The following is a 20,479-nucleotide window of genomic DNA, read 5'->3' as shown; positions in this document are numbered from 1 at the left end:
TTAATCTGAAAGTTAGGCAAAGTGACTGAGAATCTTGGACGGGGATTTAGTAACTGCTATTGATTACACTGAGATTATGACCCTGATTGTTCAGTGGTGTACCGTCTGTCTGTGGGGAGTCTGACCTCAGGCCCTTTGCTATTAATGTTGAATGTTTGAGTGTTGAATAAAAGCATCTAAATGTATGAGCAGTGACTGGTGTGTCCGCTGGGTGTCTGGCTCAGACAGAGAGCCTGAGAAATCCTGCGGCTGGGTCCCTTAAGGAAGCTTCAGTCAAACCTACATAAGATCTGACGGAAGCCTTCCAGTGGAGTATCCCTCTGGCAGTCAACCATGGAACACACAGAGACTGACACTTACCACACACGCACGCACACATGCAAACACACACACACACACACACACACTCACACAGTCAGGGCGTGCCACAGGCCCCTGGTTCCCATTAATATTTCACACTGCATGAAAATCCTTGATGTAATTTCACACTCTGGGATTCCTGCATATGTGGAACTAGGATGTTATAGTATCTACCTCCCTCCAAAAACCACCACCACAACACAACTGTCCATGGGGGAGGAGTAAAGTCTAATGGCAGCTTTCTGCACCTAGTGATTTGGATTAACAATAATTGTAAAAGTACTTCATTATACTTTTGTATTGAATGTGGAGTGGAGGGGTAAAAAGGGCATGTGGAGTGGAGGGGTAAAAAGGGCATGTGGAGTGGAGGGGTAAAACGGGAATGTTGGGTGGAGGGGTAAAACGGGTATGTTGGGTGGAGGGGTAAAACGGGTATGTTGGGTGGAGGGGTAAAAAAGGCAAGTTCCATAGAGGGGTAAAAAGGGCAAGTTCCAAAGAGGGGTAAAAAGGGCTTTTTCCAAAGAGGGGTAAAAGGGCATGTTCCAAAGAGGGGTAAAAAGGGCAAGTTCCATAGATGGTTAAAAAGGGCATGTTCCATAGAGGGGTAAAAAGGGCATGTTCCAAAGAGGGGTAAAAAGGGCAAGTTCCATAGATGGTTAAAAAGGGCATGTTCCATAGAGGGGTAAAAAGGGCAAGTTCCATAGAGGGATAAAAAGGGCAAGTTCCATAGAGGGATATAAAGGGCAAGTTCCATAGAGGGGTATAAAGGGCATGTTCCATAGAGGGATAAAAAGGGCAAGTTCCAAAGAGGGGTATAAAGGGCATGTTCCATAGAGGGATAAAAAGGGCAAGTTCCATAGAGGGTTAAAAAGGGCATGTTCCATAGAGGGGTAAAAAGGGCAAATTCCATAGAGAGATAAAAAGGGCAAGTTCCATAGAGGGATAAAAAGGGCAAGTTCCATAGATGGATAAAAAGGGCAAGTTCCATAGAGGGATATAAAGGGCAAGTTCCATAGAGGGGTATAAAGGGCATGTTCCATAGAGGGATAAAAAGGGCATGTTCCAAAGAGGGGTAAAAAGGGCAAGTTCCATAGAGGGGTAAAAAGGGCAAGTTCCATAGAGGGTTAAAAAGGGCATGTTCCATAGAGGGGTACAAAGGGCAAGTTCCATAGAGGGGTGAAAAGGGTATGTTCCAAAGAGGGGTAAAAAGGGCTTTTTCCAAAGAGGGGTAAAAGGGCATGTTCCAAAGAGGGGTAAAAAGGGCAAGTTCCATAGATGGTTAAAAAGGGCATGTTCCATAGAGGGGTAAAAAGGGCAAGTTCCATAGAGGGATAAAAAGGGCAAGTTCCATAGAGGGATATAAAGGGCAAGTTCCATAGAGGGGTATAAAGGGCATGTTCCATAGAGGGATAAAAAGGGCAAGTTCCAAAGAGGGGTATAAAGGGCATGTTCCATAGAGGGATAAAAAGGGCAAGTTCCATAGAGGGTTAAAAAGGGCATGTTCCATAGAGGGGTAAAAAGGGCAAATTCCATAGAGAGATAAAAAGGGCAAGTTCCATAGAGGGATAAAAAGGGCAAGTTGCATAGAGGGATATAAAGGGCAAGTTCCATAGAGGGGTATAAAGGGCATGTTCCATAGAGGGATAAAAAGGGCATGTTCCAAAGAGGGGTAAAAAGGGCAAGTTCCATAGAGGGGTAAAAAGGGCAAGTTCCATAGAGGGGTGAAAAGGGTATGTTCCATAGAGGGATAAAAAGGGCAAGTTCCATAGAGGGGTAAAAAGGGTATGTTCCATAGAGGGATAAAAAGGGCATGTCCCATAGAGGGGTAAAAAGGGCATGTCCCATAGAGGGGTAAAAAGGGCGTGTTCCATAGAGGGATAAAAAGGGCATGTTCCATAGAGGGTTAAAAAAGGCAAGTTCCATAGAGGGATAAAAAGGGCAAGTTCCATAGAGGGATAAAAAGGGCAAGTTCCATAGAGGGATAAAAAGGGCAAGTTCCATAGAGGGATAAAAAAGGCATGTTCCATAGAGGGTTAAAAAGGGCATGTGCACTGGTGTGTTTGAATCCTTCCTCTGCTGCCCAGGTCCAGCAATCGGCACTGATGACACTGGCGAAAACGGCTGCTTCAATAAATGAACTGTTATTGAGCAAGCAAGCTTGTAGGTGTCCACCACTGCTCAGTTTTAAGTTCTGCTCTAGGAAATATAAAATCATAGATTTAATCATAATAAAATACACTGCTAATGTACACCATTTTGCTGTCAAATCTCTCCTGCCGACATTGTTACCTTGAGTAGCTTACAGCCACTCAACTGACAGCTTAACAAATGCACACACACACACGTGCATAAACCAAGTCCCAGGTTTCTGCAGGCATCCCGAGAAGATCTCTGACAACACAGGTATGTTCATTATGAAGCAATGTAATCTAAAAATGCCCCGATTATGAACAAATCACTGACTTCAGATGGTCACATACAGTACGGAGAGTGTCATTTCAAAACAAAAAGTTTATTCTTTCAGCGAAATACGTTTCTGTATTTTATGGAATGGGTGTGCCTTGTAAATATTGACGTGAATATATTTCATCCAGGAATGCTGTTTCAAACAATGTATTTCTGTATATTGGTTTTGAAAATGCATGTTTTCAAAACCAAACTTAGCTTGTCTATAGTTAGACAAGCCAAGTGTGTGCAGCAATTGTGCTGTCTTCTTGTGGAAATGAATCCCGTCCCTCTCAGCATCTCTAATTGGTAACGCATACCAGTTTATAACAGTTTTGTTAAACCGGCAGCCATTTGTCAAAGTTGATGTTCAAAGTTGATGTGGACTACATAGTGGTGATTTGGTGATAAAGTAACCAAAGTCACATTAATTCCATTCAACTCTGTAGCCGGCTAGTAATATCAACAATGTCTAGCTAGTTTTGACTGTGAAGCTTGATTGTTTCCTCGATAGTATCTTACCTCAATATCATCTGTTGATGCCGCTCCACGTTCTGTTTGTGTCTGTGTCCTGTCACAGATTCAGGTGCAGCTTCACACTGTCATCTTACCAGTAAATGATATTTTTCCAACAAAAAGAGTATAGGCCATAATCAACGTTCATAAAACCCATTACCGATTGTTCCATTAAAAACTCTAATAGGCCAGGCCGAACAATCTGTCAACCTCTAATTATTTTTATTTTTTTATTCAATATTTATTTTCCTTTTTCTTAAAAAAACAACTCTGTGGAACATACTGTTAAGCCAAACCTGATGACCCCTCTATGGAACGTACTGTATAGTTAGCCCGATGACCCCTCCGTGGAACATACTGTATAGTTAGCCCGATGACCCCTCCGTGGAACATACTGTATAGTTAGCCCGATGACCCCTCTGTGGAACATACTGTATAGTTAGCCCGATGACCCCTCCGTGGAACATACTGTATAGTTAGCCCGATGACCCCTCTGTGGAACATACTGTATAGTAAGCCGATGACCCCTCTATGGAACGTACTGTATAGTTAGCTCGATGACCCCTCCGTGGAACATACTGTATAGTTAGCCCGATGACCCCTCTGTGGAACATACTGTATAGTATGCACGATGACCCCTCTGTGGAACATACTGTATAGTAAGCCGATGACCCCTCTGTGGAACATACTGTATAGTTAGCCCGATGACCCCTCCGTGGAACATACTGTATAGTTAGCCCGATGACCCCTCTGTGGAACATACTGTATAGTTAGCCCGATGACCCCTCTGTGGAACATACTGTATAGTTAGCCCGATGACCCCTCTGTGGAACATACTGTATAGTAAGCACGATGACCCCTCAGTGGAACATACTGTATAGTTAGCCCGATGACCCCTCTGTGGAACATACTGTATAGTAAGCACGATGACCCCTCTGTGGAACATACTGTATAGTTAGCCCGATGACCCCTCTGTGGAACATACTGTATAGTAAGCCCGATGACCCCTCTGTGGAACATACTGTATAGTTAGCCCGATGACCCCTCTGTGGAACATACTGTATAGTAAGCCGATGACCCCTCTGTGGAACATACTGTATAGTAAGCTCGATGACCCCTCTGTGGAACATACTGTATAGTATGCCCGATGACCCCTCTGTGGAACATACTGTATAGTATGCCCGATGACCCCTCTGTGGAACATACTGTATAGTAAGCCCGATGACCCCTCTGTGGAACATACTGTATAGCCAAACCTGATTACCCCTCTGTCGCACAAATACCAGGCTCAACATTCTCCCCTCTCTGTCCTTCTCCCACCAGCCACAGTCTCCATTCTCCCTGTTTCTCTCGCTGCCAAATGAGGGTTAGATTTGCCTACATGAGGCTAAGCAGTCTATTTGAATGTTCTCATCATCCTTCTCATTTCTTTGTTTACTCTTACATAATATTTTAGCCACATGTTTTCTTTCCAGCTACAATACCCAATGATAGCTTTTTGATTCCCTTCTTTTCTCTCTGTCCTTGTCCTTTTTTGTGCATTTCTGTCCTCTCAATCCTTCTATTTCCCTGTCGCTCTCCCTCTCTGTATCTTTTCTTATCCCTCGTTTTCTCCCTTAATCATTATCCCTCACCCTGTCTCCTCCTTTTTCTCTCCCTCTTTCTTACTCTCTTTCCTCTGTGTCTGTTACTCTAAAGGTTCTCGTCCTCGTGACTGTGGTGATCTGTATGCTAATGGGCAGAGAGAAGACGGCATCTACTCTGTGTTTCCCACTCACTACCCCTCCGGCTTCCAGGTTTACTGTGACATGACCACGGACGGAGGGGGCTGGACGGTGAGTCACAGACACACACACACACACACACACACACAAGCCACCTCGCAGACATACTCACTCTAGAGGAGGGGGACAAGGACCATATTTTCAAGTGTCTGTATTAGAATACAAGAAACAAACATTCATAACCTCAAGCACACTGACAGTTTTCTCATTTATCCACAGTAAATAAGGTCTCCCCCTTTCTCAACACTTTTATTGGTTTGAAAATCTAAATATAAAAAAACAGAGCTTAAAGGTAATAAAATGTGTACTGCCTTTGCTTTTTATTGGTTTTACTCTCTTTTACAAATTATATGTGCCAAGCCGTACTAAAACAACAATCCTTCAGTGTAGAACAACACTTTTAGAAGCTGTTCCAGAATGCAACATATCCATCTCCAGAGTTATAAGAGCTCTGGAGGAAAAACATTGCCTTCTTCTGTGATGCACTGGGTGGGTGGACACTATATGAGCTATTTTAGCTTAATTAATGGACATTTTATTAGCGTGTATCAGTAATGTAATATCTAAAAAAAAATTATGAGTGTTTGTAAGGTCAAAACATGAATATCCATTCTAAAGAAAAAGCTTTACTAGACACAAAAAACAGAATTTGGGCAAGATTGTTATGCACTTTTATGAATGTTACTGTCACAACTCAGCGCTACTCTTCCCCGGAATATTGAACAGTCCCAACAGACACTCCTCCCCACTGTTAATGTCCCAGATGGTTTTCTCTGTCCCCGCCCTCCTGTTTGCACCACGCCCACTCCTATCATCTACCATTGTCTCACTGATTCCTGCACACCTGTGTCTTGTTAGCCATCATGATGCCTGTGTATTTTTACCCCTGATCTCCCTGTGTCCCATGCAAAGTCTTGTTGTCTGTTCTGAGAAGCATTTCTGAGCGTTAACATACCTTGTGGATTTCACCGGTTTGATTGATAACTTGCCTGCCTTTTGGACTATGTTTTTTGGATTTTCCCTGACAGCGCTTGTCCCTGTTTGACCTGTTTTTGGACGACCTGATTTTGGATAGCCTTTTCTGGAAAATGAACTCAGCAAATAGGTCTTATTCTGACTTTGGTCTCTTCTATGTGACAGTTGCACACTCCATATGGATGTTTTAGAGTTTGAAATAAACATCTTCAGACTAATATATGGAGATAGAATTGCTTCTGAATATGCGCAAATTTTGATGTGCAAATCACAAATACTGTATATATTACAATTTAAATACAAAACATTGGGCACAAATAGATGTACCACCCACAAAAATTGCCTCATGATGTGCCCCAATCCCAAAAATTACCTTTTTACTAGTGCAATAATTTAAATATAAGAAGAATGATTGTGATGATCTTTCACACCTTCCAACAGCATTTCTGGATCATGTTATATTGGTGGATTGAGTCCTATTTGTTTTAAAAATGTTCACTAAACTTCTGGGATGTTATATACTCAATCAAAATGTACAAATGTACAAAGTCTACAAACAAATAAAAAGGACATAAATATATTTCAGTTGAAAACGTTTTTGTATGTGAAATGTAACATGTGCCACATTTAACTGGAGGCAAACTGTGTCCATCATTCATATTGATGGCCACAATATGGGGAAAAATATCAACTCACAGACCAGTGGAAAAATGTTAAGTTAGATGACCGGCAGTCTATGTAAGGATGAGCTTCTTTTGAATAGATGTTGTATTTACCATTTGGAAACACTGGCCCAATTACTGAAGCTCCCCGAGATACAGAGCCTCAGCTCACTCAGGATCATTTCAACATTTTCTACTTAATATGCTGAGCTTTCAGTAATCAGTCCTTGATCAGAGCATACCAGCACAACAGTTTGGACGAAAGTCTGTTGATTGAGAGCACAGCCTATTAAATAAGACCTTTTGCATTAATCCAGAGTGTGCAGAGCATTTTTTCCATTTAGTATTCATGTCATTTAAGTGTTACATTAGGCTCTAATAGTAAATGATCTTCTCAATTTACAATATTTACAGTGGTACAGGGATCATCATGTTCGGTTTTCTCATTCTCAAACCCCGTTGAGCCACAATTTATACCCTCTAGGCAATTGTGACTTAGCCCAGTAAGTGAAGACCACCTGCCTCTAACTTTATTATTTGGGATTCTTCTAAAGGTTGCTGATAATTTTGTCCAGGTCTTTTTTTCTGGTGCAAAAATTCTTGTTCTTGGCTGTGAGTAGATATGATACAAATGTATAGCACCTGTAAAAACAGGCTTTTTTTCTCCATGATCAACTTATTCATGATCAAATTAAATATATAGCAAGGGTGTAAAGGTTTCTGTCCACAGCTGTACTGCACTTCTGGATACTAAATGAAGTTAGTTTAGTGCGTGGTTAATAATCTTGTTATCCATTTTTTAACAACATACTTGTGCTCATAAGTTTGCATACCCTGGCAGAAATTGTTACATTTGGGTATTTCTGTGAGAAACAGAATGGTTAAAATTAAGGGACCACTGCAAATCGAACACTTCTGTTCATAACTCAAGGGAAGGAAAAAAAAAGGTGAGGTCTCTGAATTTCCGCCAGAGCTGTATATTACCAATTCTCCAAGGGTATGCAAACTTTTGAGCACAACTGTAGCTCCAAAGATTGTAGCTCTACTAGTGCCATTGAATGTTCTACATGAACGTTTGCCTTAGCTCTACTTTCTCAAATACTAAAACAAATGGTTTATCCATACTTTGAAGAACTAAAATAATTTATCAAGAAATTTATAGAGCTTTAATGTAAAAGTACAGCTACACACTAACTGTAGCCAGCTAAATTTGGCTTTGCTAAATCGCTGAGGGGAACACAGAGATAAATACATGATATGGTAGCCTGGGTAATGGCTGGTAAACATTATCAGAGATGAGATGATGACTGACTGTAACAAAATAATGCAGTCTGGAAAAAGTCTGGTAAATTGTGGTTAACTAATAATTACAGCAGTAGTGAACACAATCAAGCCCACAAATGATTTCATGTCATTATTTTATAGAATAAATTGAACTGAAATCGAATCATCCTCCAAAAGCACAAATCGCTCAGCACTGCATAATTACCCGTAACACTTAACACACCAAAGTTGAACAAATGAATTGCATTTTGAACTTAAGACCATACACTGCACATGAAATGTTCTGAGCTGCAAAGGAACAATGAAGATAAAATAAAGACTTCGAAGATGGTGCTTGAGAATTCACCTTAGAATACGGGTGAAAGAAACAGGTAAAAAGAAAATGCGTGACTGCTTTCTAGATGTATCTGGGTGCACACACATTGAGTACAATTGAATTGATAGATAAAGAGAGAGCGCGAAGTGCGATGGGAGATGTAGAGATTACAGTTGGGAGGGGGAATTGAAGAGGGCAAAGGTAGAGTGTGTGAGAGAGAGAAATGAATAAACAAACCAACATTGTGTGAAAGTATCAAAGACACATTCTCTTGCTTAGTTGTTTATTTTCAGACATGACAGACTTGTCTTCCAGTGATAGGCTTTTGATAAGAGTTTGATATCCAAGTACAGAGCAGGATGGGATTACAATTGGCTGAGATGTAGTGTTATGTTGTTTGTGTTTTGGAGGTGTTTTGTATCAAGGGATCAAACACTCCTGGCTAACAGAGTTAGAGTAAAGAGCACTTTGGTGAGATTGAATCTTTGGACAGTTATCCCACAGTGGGGATTAGAACTGTAGAGATGGAACAGTGGGCAGAAACGAGTGCAATTCATAAAAGGGAATAGGGTGCCATTTGGTCATAGTTATACTAGATCTATACACACTGTCACATAAATACTAGATCTATACACACTGTCACAAAAATACTAGATCTATACACACTGTCACGTAAATACTAGGTCTATACACACTGTCACATAAATACTAGATCTAAACACACTGTCACATAAATACCTGATCTATACACACTGTCACATAAATACTAGATCTAAACACACTGTCACATACATACTAGATCTATACACACTGTCACATAAATACTAGATCTAAACACACTGTCACATAAATACTAGATCTAAACACACTGTCACATAAATACTAGATCTAAACACACTGTCACATAAATACTAGATCTAAACACACTGTCACATAAATACTAGATCTAAACACACTGTCACATAAATACCTGATCTAAACACACTGTCACATAAATACTAGATCTAAACACACTGACACATAAATACCTGATCTAAACACACTGTCACATAAATACTAGATCTAAACACACTGTCACAGAAATACCTGATCTAAAAACACTGTCACAGAAATACCTGATCTAAAAACACTGTCACAGAAATACTAGATCTAAACACACTGTCACAGAAATACTAGATCTAAACACACTGTCACAGAAATACTAGATCTAAACACACTGTCACAGAAATACCTGATCTAAACACACTGTCACAGAAATACCTGATCTAAACACACTGTCTCAGAAATACTAGATCTAAACACACTGTAAAATAGCAGATCTCAATGCACTGGCTGCATACCAAATGGCATCCCGTCCCCTATTTAATGCACACGTTTAAGACACAATCACTGTCAATTATTTGCTAGATCTATATATAGTTGGAATTAGTGTTAAAATTGACATTACTTTTAGGTTTAGCGTTAACGTTAGAGATAAGTAATGGATGTTACGTTAGGGATACGTTAAAACATTTTAGGTTTCTGAAGTTAAGGTAAAAGTTAGTTAAAGTTAGGATTATGGCTAGGAAAAGGGTAAACTTTTGTTTTCTTGTAAAGTAAAGTTTTTGTGGGTGTTTGTATATGTGTGTGTTTCAGTATGTATATTCATATTAGTGTATTTAGGTATGGTATGTATGTATGTATGTGTATTGTAGCAGGGCCAAGCTAGGACACTAGATGGGAAGACGTTCATAGCCAGAGGGTGTTATATTTATACTACTTAGGATTTAAAACGGAAGAAAAGGAATGAGCTCAGGTATTTTTTTGAAAACACTAAACTTTGCATTTCTGTTTCTTCTCGGCTCTGGATGACTGCACGGAGGATGTCATCGTCAATCTGGCCTCAGTCACAGTCCTTAACAACAGAAAGAGACACACACATGTCTACTGCAGGCTGTTAAACTGTGAATAACCGCCTGATCATCATTCATGAGAGGCAAGTGTGCAGGGGCGAGGCTGGCCCAACGTGCACACCCCTCCTCCTGGGCTTTCTGCCAGGGTACACTTTTCAAGGCCCTGAACCTCTCTCTTACAGGGCCGGAGCACCACAGTATGTATGTGTGGATGTGTGTGTGTGTGTGTGTGTGTGTGTGAATGTGTGAATATGTCATTTGTCTTTCTATATATGTATCCACTTTTGTATTGGGCAGTGCAGAGTTGTGGCTATTTTTCTCTAATGTTCTTCATTGAGACATGAGTGGAGCTCTTAAGGAGAACTAACAGTTAATCTACTTTATATACAGTACTGTATAATCTCTAGCCTGCAGTGATTTTGTTGTTCCAACACACACTTACACACGCACAGAGAAAGACACACACAATTTACGTGTTGCTATCCCTACGAGGACACAAATGTATTCTCATTCAAAATCTGATATTCATTAGCCCTAACCTGAACCTTTACCCAAACAACTAACCTTAAACCTAACTCACAGCCATGACCACAATGATAACCTCTATTGAATCTTTTAACCTCAACTCTGTTCTGGAAAAAGTCCGGATGGGCATATTTGTTGGCTAAGCCATCATACAGAGGTACTGTAATCCCCACGAGGCTTGGACCAGTTATTCTTTGAACACAGTGACAGTCACACAACTGTCATCCGTGAGATATCGTTATCATCACCTCAAAAGTCGTGGCCCCAGTGGCGCAAGGGAAACAACTTCTTCAATGTGTCAGACTGAGTGGCGTAACTTGCTGAAATACCATCCGCGCTGACCACTTACCGACTAGCCCTTTCACACCGAGATTGTGTTGTCTGAGTTAGTGCATAACCAAGCATACTATATTACGAATAAAAAATAGGGCTACTTGAAATATCTAAACAAAGTACTGGAAGAGTAACCATATAAAGGATCAACATTGATATGATTGTAAAAATATTTAATATACTTAATATGTTAATAGAACTATAAACATATTTTCCCCCTGGGTACACCACGAACCTTCTCAGCTCTGCCATTTCACAAACCGTATTCTACACAAGGATAACCTGAACCTGGTGAATGGGTACGTTTTTGTCTGTACGTGGGTGTTTGTCAATCATTATCAGCGAGTGTGCCTTGGACAGTCAAGGTCATGGCCCCCTATCATCTGATAGAGTGAGAAAGACAGCGTGACGGAGTGCTTGGATCAGCATGACAGAGTACACTCAACCACAGTCTGTCAATACATCACCAGGCCTATGTACAAGACAGTGTGTTCCTGTAACATGAATGTGTCTACTACCGTCTGTGTGTGTGTGTGTGTGTGTGTGTGCGTGTGTGTGCGCGTGTGTGTGTGCCTGTGTGTGTGTGTGGGTGGGTGGGTGGGTGTTTGTGTCTGTGCATACACTATAGTTCAGAAGTTTTGGGTCGCTTAGAAATGTCCTTGTTTTTGAAAGAAAAGCACATTTTTTGTCCATTAAAATAACATCAGATTGCTCAGAAATACTGTTAATATTCTAAAGGACTGTTGTAGCAGGAATTATGTTCAATGGAATATCTACAATAGGTGTGTAGAGGCCCATTATCAGCAACCGTCACTCCTGTGTTCCAATGGCACGTTGTGTTTGCTAATCTAAGTTAATAATTTTAAAAGGCTAATTGATCATTAGAAAATAATTCTGTGATAATGTTATCACTGCTGAAAACTGTTGTGCTGATTAATTAAGAAACAATATAACTGGGCTTCTTTAGACTAGTTCAGTATCTTCAGCATCAGAGTTTGTGGGTTCAACTGCATAATCAAAATGGCCTGAAACGAAAAACTTTCTTCTGAAACTCATCAGTCTCTTCTTGCTCTGAGAAAAGAAAGCTATTCCATGTGATAAATTGCCAAGAAACTGAAGATTTTGTACAACGATGTGTGGTACTCCCTGCACTTAACAGTGCAAACTGGCTCTTACCAGAATAGAAATAGTAGTGGGAGGCCCTAGTGCACAACTGAGCAAGAGGACAGATGCAGTAGTGTCTAGTTTGAGAAACAAATGCCTCACAGGTTGTCAACTGGCAGATTCATTAAATAGTACCCGCAAAACACCAGTCGCAACATCAAGAGTGAAGAGGCGACTGTCAGATGAATCGCTAGCTTACTGCTGCTACTATTTCATACAAATTTGACAAAAGTGACAAATTATGTAAAAAAAAATATGACATGCTGTACTTCTACAAGGTAAGCATACTTTTGCAGTTTTTGGAAAGTTTTGTGAAAAGTTCTAAATCCTGTCCATCATCTCATTTTTATTAGCAAGAGAATGGGACCGACAGAAAGGCGGTACTTGCAAGGACTTGTTAGGTCTGTACTAAGTGAAAATAATCATTGACATTTAGAGGTTCCTTGTTTATCATTATTTTATTGTTTTTTGACTGATTCCATCTTAAACGTGTGGCAAATATTTTAAGTTATCCTCCAATTCACAAATGAGTGTGGGAGTGTTTTGGTGCCCACGTGGGTGAGATGAATAGCAATAACAAGCAATGTTACCTGTTGAGAAATATGTGTCAGCAGCTTAGGGTTGACAGTTGTCTGATTCTTGTTGTTTGAGAAATCCAGTTAAACTGTGTCTGATTCCGGGGGTAATTAACAGACTTTACTTCTTTGCCTTTGTTAAAAGGGAAAGTTTAGCTTTGATAAATGCAGTTATGAAGTAGCCAATATTGTCTTGCATTATTTCAAATGCTTCTAATTAAGCACGAGCAGTTTAGCTTTTTGTAATTTTTTTCTCTGTTTTAGATTTGCCTGTTCTTTTTGTTAAAACTAATTTTCCTAATGACTGTTCTATGTCAAATCTTCAATTGGAAGGAACTAATGGATGTTTTACCTATCAGCTTATGGACCTTTTGCCATGTTATTTGTACATCAAAGATATGTTCCCAACTGACAAACTGTCAAACATTTTTGACATTTCAGTTTTGAGAGTTTTTGTGGTGCAATGAGTTGATTATACCTTTTGCCTGTGCATTCCTCCCCATGTGCCTTTGTTCACAGCCTGTGTGACAGCATTGTATTGTCCCATATTGGCAATGAAATGAATATAATTTTTACTACTAATGTATTAATTGGAGTCTAGTCATAGTTATTTCTGGTGGTATTTGTTCTGCCCAACTGAAGGAGGAAATTGAAACATGAATTGTAATTCAACTATTATATTTAAATGAGATTGTCAACAGCAAACAGGGTATTCTGGGTGCCTTTGTTGTGTATTACTGCCAGTAAGTGCCAGTGTCCTATAGATGTTATATTTTGTTATAATCATAGTACTATTTTATGAATCTTATTCTACCAGGAAAGTTGTACATTTGCATTTACAGAAACATACTGGGAAATCGTTACAGTGGGAATAAATGAGCCAATTGGAAGCTGTGGATGATTATGCGGACAGGTTGTGTCTTAGGTGGACTAGATTGTGGCTCCGACCAGTTTGATTGTTGTAGCCTGTCGATTGGCCCATTAAAAATCACCCAGATAATCAAAACATATAATTTCATACTTCACAGTCCTCTCGTATAGTCTACTCATCATAGTTAAGTCTTCCACTTCTTTCCCCTCACTGACCTTAACTTTCCCAGTCCCCTCAATATTACCAGGCAGGAAGTACTCTAGACCTCACCTTTACTAGAAGCTCTCTGTCTACTTATCTCACCGCCACCCTCCTGCAGATTTCTGATTGCTACTTTGTTTCCTTTTTCCTCTCTCTCCTTCAGCCCTACCCCCTCGGGGCCTCTACTAAATGGCAATGCATATTTGTGATCTTTGCTCTGCCTAAGTACCTACTCTGTACTCTTGTACCCTATAATTACTCCATTTCTCCCCTCATGACGGCGTTTCTTTTGCCCCAACTCTCCTCCCTTTCCGCCTCCTTTGACGACCTCCGTCCCAGGAGGACATGGTCGGCTCGAGCAACACCTCCTGTTTTCCGCGGCTCAGTGAATCAGTGTGTGGTCACGGAACAGTGGGCAGCTTTCCGAAACATTTGAGTGTGCTGTCTCTCGCCACCTCTCCCGTTATCTCTCACAGATTGATCTTTTTGACCCTTACCGGTCAGGTTTCAAGGAAGGTCACTCAGATGAGACCGCTGTCTTCGCTGTGATTGAGACTCTGCCTATGCTCCCTGTATCTCCTCATCCTCTTAGATCTGTCCATTGGCCAGATCCACTCCTTCAGCCTCTCAGTGCTGAGCGTCTGGGGCTCTGTATTCTCCTGGATTGCCTACTACCTGGCAGGTCACTCCTAACAGATGGCATGGAGATGATCAGTGTCTGCACCAGGTCTTCTGACTACTGGTGTCCCCCAAGGCTTGAGTCTATGCCAACGTCTTTTTCTCTATACACATAAATCTCCCAGATCTGTCATGTCCTCGCATGTCCTCACATGTCCTCACATGGTCTCTCATTGCAATGTGGATGACACTCTAATCCTCCCTCCCCCCTTCTGACACTCAGACACACGCAACACACACATTTTCGTGCATGACAGATATCTCTGCTTAGATGTCAGCCCACCACCTCAAGCTTAATCTTGACAAGACAAAGCGGCCCCTTCCTACCAGGTAAGGGCTGCCCGCTCCAAGGCCTCTCCATGGTTGACATGTCCACAATGTCCACGGAGTGCAGAGAATGTTGGCGTGGCCCTAGACAACATTCTGTCTCTCTACGCAAACATCAATTCAGTGATTTTCTCTGGCAGGTTAATGCTCTAAAACATTAATTTTCATAAACTTTCCTCACAACCTTTCCTCACACAGGCAGGAGCGCAGGTAGTTATTTAGGCACTTGTCATATCCCGTCTGAACTACTGCGACTTTCTGTTAGTTGGCCATTGCACTTGTGCCAATAAACCTCTATATCCCGGCCAGAATACTGCAGCCCCTCTGTGTTTCAACCTCCCCAGGTTCTCCCACAAGCCACTGGCTTCTTGTTAACTCCTGCAGCCACTGATAACTATGGTGCTAAGGATGATATGGTAGATGGTAGGACAAGGACCAGGAACCCTTGGTTTACACTTCTACTCTCACAATAAGTGCTATGGGATCTTTACTGACCACAGATCGTTACGGTGCCACTTAACTGCTCATCAGAAATGTGGTTCCCAAAATAACCCAAACACTTGCACATATCTTACAACAAATGGATTTCATGATGCTTAACAAATGACAAAAAATAAATAAAAACATTCTAAATGAAAACTCGAAAAACCTCAAAACAGAAAATGATACCGTATATGGCAGCATAAACCTTGAAAAAACATGAAGTATTAAGGCCAGCATCAAAAGGGGCTTCAGTTTTGTTTCTGACCTTTGAAATAACAAAAAGGCCAGCACAAGCAGATCTGAGGAACCGATAGGACACATACATCACTCAATGTAACCTATTTAACATAAATGAAATCAAAGTTCAGAATGCGCCTTCATTAAACGTAAGGGTTTCTGTGGCGATATTTTGGCAGGCACTGAGAGTTTTTCAGCACAGTATCAGTGGAGTAAACCTGAGTAGGTCTCCATTTTATGCAACGGACAACAGTAATGTCACTGTCAGTGTGCATATTAGGGTGACAATTGCATGCAGATAAGGCCAGCTTTACTACCACACCCACAACAAAAGCACAATCATAGGCATATTGATCAGTGAGCAGGAATCTGGTGACGGGCAGGGAGCCATTCCAGGCACACCAATTGAATCCTGGTCTTGGTATTGCAATATGCTATTTTGTGTATTTGTTACTCTCTTATCATGTACCACAATTAACAGACATCTCTATGGATTGGTTATACTATATTCATGATGAAATATTGCTGCAAATAATAACAAAACAAATTGTCAATATACTCAACTTAGTTATGTTTAGATGATATTCAACATGAATATATTATCACTAAATGTATTCATATTATGCTGGTTTACATATTCCTCTCCAGAATACATGATAACTGCCAGTGACGGAGCACTAATTGGAGATGATATCCTGAAAGGTATACCTTAGCAATGTCATTGAAGCACTACACAATACCTTCAAAACCCCACACCGCATTAAGGATTGACCCTGACGGCACAGGAATATACGGACGGGTATGCCACTGTGACTTCGTGGCTGTGTCACTCTTTGACTTGAGCTTGACTTTGACCCTACGCTATTTAAATCCTAGCTCCTTGTTTCATCACGCCTTCACACCTCGTCTCAGCCTGGCTTCAAACGTCCCTCCCCGCCGCTCTACGGGAATGTGTGCACCCCATGTACCCTCCACAGCATTCTGTTAAAACACGCTTTCCTTCCCTAGCCTACGGTGGAGAAGAGTTGTGATGACCTTTACACTGAGCTGGTTAGCGCTGGTGAATGAACAGGGCTATCCGTCTTGTGATAAGGTCAGGCCGGTCTGCTGACTGATAGTGTGGGGAGGAGTCGCGGGAGGACGGGGCGCTCTCAATTGGGTGCCTATTCCCTACCCTGTGCACTCGTTTGAACTGAGCCAGGTGTGAGGACCCAAGTGCCAGGTGGAACGCACCTCCCAGGTGTCGGTAAAAGTGGTAGTGAACGGGGCAGCGGTCCCCTCTGATTAGCATTAGAGGAACTGGGTCTGGAGAGATGTTCTCCCTGTGCTGACACCGCTGCCTCATATCATTTTCTGTTTACATCCTCATGTCAGAGTTCATGTTCAACTGCAGAAGACAGTTTTTTGGTGTGTGGAGTTGGAGTCTGTGTGTGTGTGTTTTATACAGGTTTTACTATACTTTGGCATCAAACGCATGCTTACTAAAACAGGGACATTTGACCTTTAGGGTAGATGTTGCAAGTCCCTGTGAAGAAATAGGACACTTGACCATTAGGGTACATGTTGCAGGTCCCCATGAAGACATAGGACATTTGACCTTTAGGGTACATGTTGCAAGTCCTCATTAGGAAATCGGACATTTGACCTTAAGGTTACATGTTGCAGGTCCCCATGAAGACATAGGACATTTGACCTTAAGGGTACATGTTGCAAGTCCCCATGAGGAAATTGGACATTTTCAGATTTGATGTAGGTTTAGGTCAAGCTTTATTTAATTCTAACATTATGGTTAGAATTAGAGTTAGGGGTTAAGACTTACTTTTATGGCTCGGGTTATGTCTAGGTTTAAGCGTTGTTTATTTACGGTTTAGGTTGGGGTTAAGAAAAGAGTTAGGATTAGAACAAATATATTTTCGAATGGCCACATTACAATAATATCCCAGTGGATTGTAAAGCCTAAAACGTGTGTTCTGTAGGCTGCCCTCCATTACAGCTTCATCCAATTGACACCTGGGGATGATCTATAGCTGAGGGCTGTAATGGCCATTCTGGTCTGGAATCTGCCAAACAGCCTGAAAATGTGAAGACAGAAGCCAAGCCATTACTATCCCCTACCATTTCCCTCAGGGAAATAAACCGTTTTTAGTCCTCTGCAAGATTCGCTATTAAAACCCTTAAGCGGTGCAGCCAGCAAGCCCACTGCAGGGAATCTACTGTACCAGAATGCCTCCAACTTTAACGTAGCAGCTTCGTTTTAGCTTATTATTATTTTTGAATAGTTACACACATTATTTCTTGGAGTCGCATTGTTACAATATATCTATCGGTTTGAAATGTCGTCGTGACAGGTCTATCTATTATTTCTACAGCGGTGACATACTTGTTTCAGCCGTGGTTTCTCAGAAGACTACATGACAGGGAAAGGGAATATTTTTGTTCGTCAAGCCATGCTCAAAGAATATTCTGGTTTGACACTTTTTACCTCATTACCATTTAGGCTTCTACTGAGATAAGTAGAGTGAAATGAGTAGAGATAGTGAGAAGGAGGGTGGGCAAAAAGGTAGATGGAAAAGGACAGAGAGAGAGGAGAGTGTGTGGAATACAAGGGAAGGAGGGGGATAACAGTAAGGTTGTATGGAGATGTGCTGGTTGGCATGAGGGCCAGCATTGGTGAGGAGATGGTGGTGGAAAAAGTGGAGTGAGAAGAATGAGAGTAGAGAGATAGAATTCTTCTCACTTGTGTCCCTCTCATCATGCTTTACATTGGCACTCTTGATCCTCACATCATTAGTCTTCACAGACCTACTTAGTCTTCACATCCCTACTTAGTCCTCACATCCCTACTTAGTCCTCACAGACCTACTTAGTCTTCACATCCCTACTTCGTCTTCACAGCCCTGTCTGGTAACTACAATGATGTTTGGTCCTCACAGACCTGCTTGGTTCTCTCTCTTCTCTGTCCTCAATTCCTGTGTCAGTGGCTCTTTTTTGCCTTTCCCTCCAACCATCCCACATCCCTCTCATTGTGGTCTTATCTCTACAGTGCGGTGCCCAGGGTTGAGAGTGTTAAACAGATTGATGTATAGAGAGCCAGCCAGTCAGGAGGTTGGGCCTCATTCACATTCAGCAGCAACTCATTTGTTTCACAGGATACAGGGAGGAATATCTTATGTGGACAAATGCATTCATATAGTACACACATCCAAATACAGTAAACACATCCACACAGACACACATCCACACAGAGTACACACATCCACACAGACACACATCCACAATGAAACTTATATTCATAACTTCTTGAAGTCAGGAAACAAATCTGTTTTATTCTGTTGGAATGGCTTAGGTTAGCATGGATTCTGTGTTATTGTTTTATTTGCTAAAAGGAGGATTCTAAAACTGAACTCTTTTAATAATGAATCGCAGCAGGTCATCTGAGTGCTGCGTCAGGCTGCATTATCAAGTGGTGCTTTTATCAAAAGTACTGCAATCGCTGTAGAATATACAATTCTGCTAAGAACTGAAATGCAAAAGTTTGAGATTGAATGTACAATTGTGTGCAGTTTGTAGCACTTCTTTTAGGAGCCAAAGTGCATTTTGAGCCATTCCAAATGCTCAGTGTGCTTTTAAATGTCTCTATCTATCTCCCATTCTCATCAATAATGTATGCACTGTAAGTTTATGGTTTTGAAAAAAAACAACGATGCCTTTTTAGATGGATGGTGAAAGATGTATTTCTGTTGAAGTTGGAGAAAAACATGTCAGTCTGACATCCATCTTATATGTTGTTCTTAGACAAAATGGTGGTTAAGAACTGTACTGACCAGTCATTTTAAATCTGCTGTACTGACCAATCATCCTAAATCTGCTGTACTGACCAATCATCCTAAATCTGCTGTACTGACCAGTCATCTTAAATTTGCTGTACTGGCCAACAATCCTAAATATGCTTGTGAGTCCTGAAATCTGTTAAATTTGGGAGCATCTTCATTCGACAGGCCTGTCCAGTGAGTGAGCTCCAGGATTTGGCTTGTTTGCATGCTGAGGTAACCTGTGGAGCACCTTGCACCAGTCCTGAACCACACAATCAGAGCAATGCCAAATACACATGCCTGGTGTTCTCCCTTAGGGGCCAGGTCGCTTGTCAAGTGGATGGGAGAAACAACAACTCTGAAAACAGAGAATGAGCAGGACACAATGAAAAATCAACAGAGAAGAAAAGATACCAAATCTGATTTTAAGGGAAGATTCTAGAAAGTGGGATAGAAGGTCAGATGGAGGGTCATCAACTTATCCCTTAAGACAGTTATGTCTGTGTCTGTGTGTGTGTGCGCGCGTGTATGTCTGTCTGAATGCCCATAGGCATGAGGAAATAGGCTAGATAAGCTTTGAGTCTGGGTTTGAGAGAAAGCCCTTCTTCAGTGTGTTTAGTGTTATTACAGGCACTGGCTGACGTGACCTTTGTGAAATAACCACCATTATCCCCTGTTCTGGCACTGTGGGGTTTACAAACATCCAGACAGCAGCGCATTCAATATTCTGGACCTGTAGAGCTAGCTAGCAACAACGCAGCAGCACCTAGACTACAATATTCTGTCTATGTCTTCTGTCAAGATGGCTGCCATTCCCTTCCTTCATACCACCGTTCCTCCTGTTTGCTTCAGTCCTCCTTAGTGGTGTCATTCTATATATTGTCAGAGGTGTGAATGGGAGGTGTGACGGTAGCTAGAGCATAAGTGCGCAAAAACGAAAGTAACAAAACAACACCGAACGGAGAAAAAAGTTTCTTGGATTTAATAAAGTGAAACAGCACCCCACGGTCAAACAGACAAGGACACAGTAACCTGTGTG

General features: G+C 41.3%; 1 protein-coding gene across 2 annotated transcripts in view; it reads left to right on the top strand.

Annotated features, from left to right (window-relative positions):
- The window catches only part of LOC105015243 (fibrinogen C domain containing 1), a 143,758-nt gene that overhangs the window by 67,313 nt on the left and 55,966 nt on the right, over positions 1-20,479 (top strand). For both annotated transcript variants that reach the window (XM_010878248.5, XM_010878249.5), the window contains one exon: positions 5,020-5,156. In XM_010878248.5, the coding sequence (XP_010876550.2) occupies positions 5,020-5,156 (137 nt within the window). The remainder of the gene's footprint in view (positions 1-5,019; positions 5,157-20,479) is intronic.

This window comes from Esox lucius, chromosome 14 (assembly GCF_011004845.1).
Source record: "Esox lucius isolate fEsoLuc1 chromosome 14, fEsoLuc1.pri, whole genome shotgun sequence".
In the NCBI taxonomy this organism is placed as follows: domain Eukaryota; kingdom Metazoa; phylum Chordata; class Actinopteri; order Esociformes; family Esocidae; genus Esox; species Esox lucius.
Note: the sequence above shows the minus strand (reverse complement) of the source record. Positions and strands in the feature narration are given on the sequence as shown.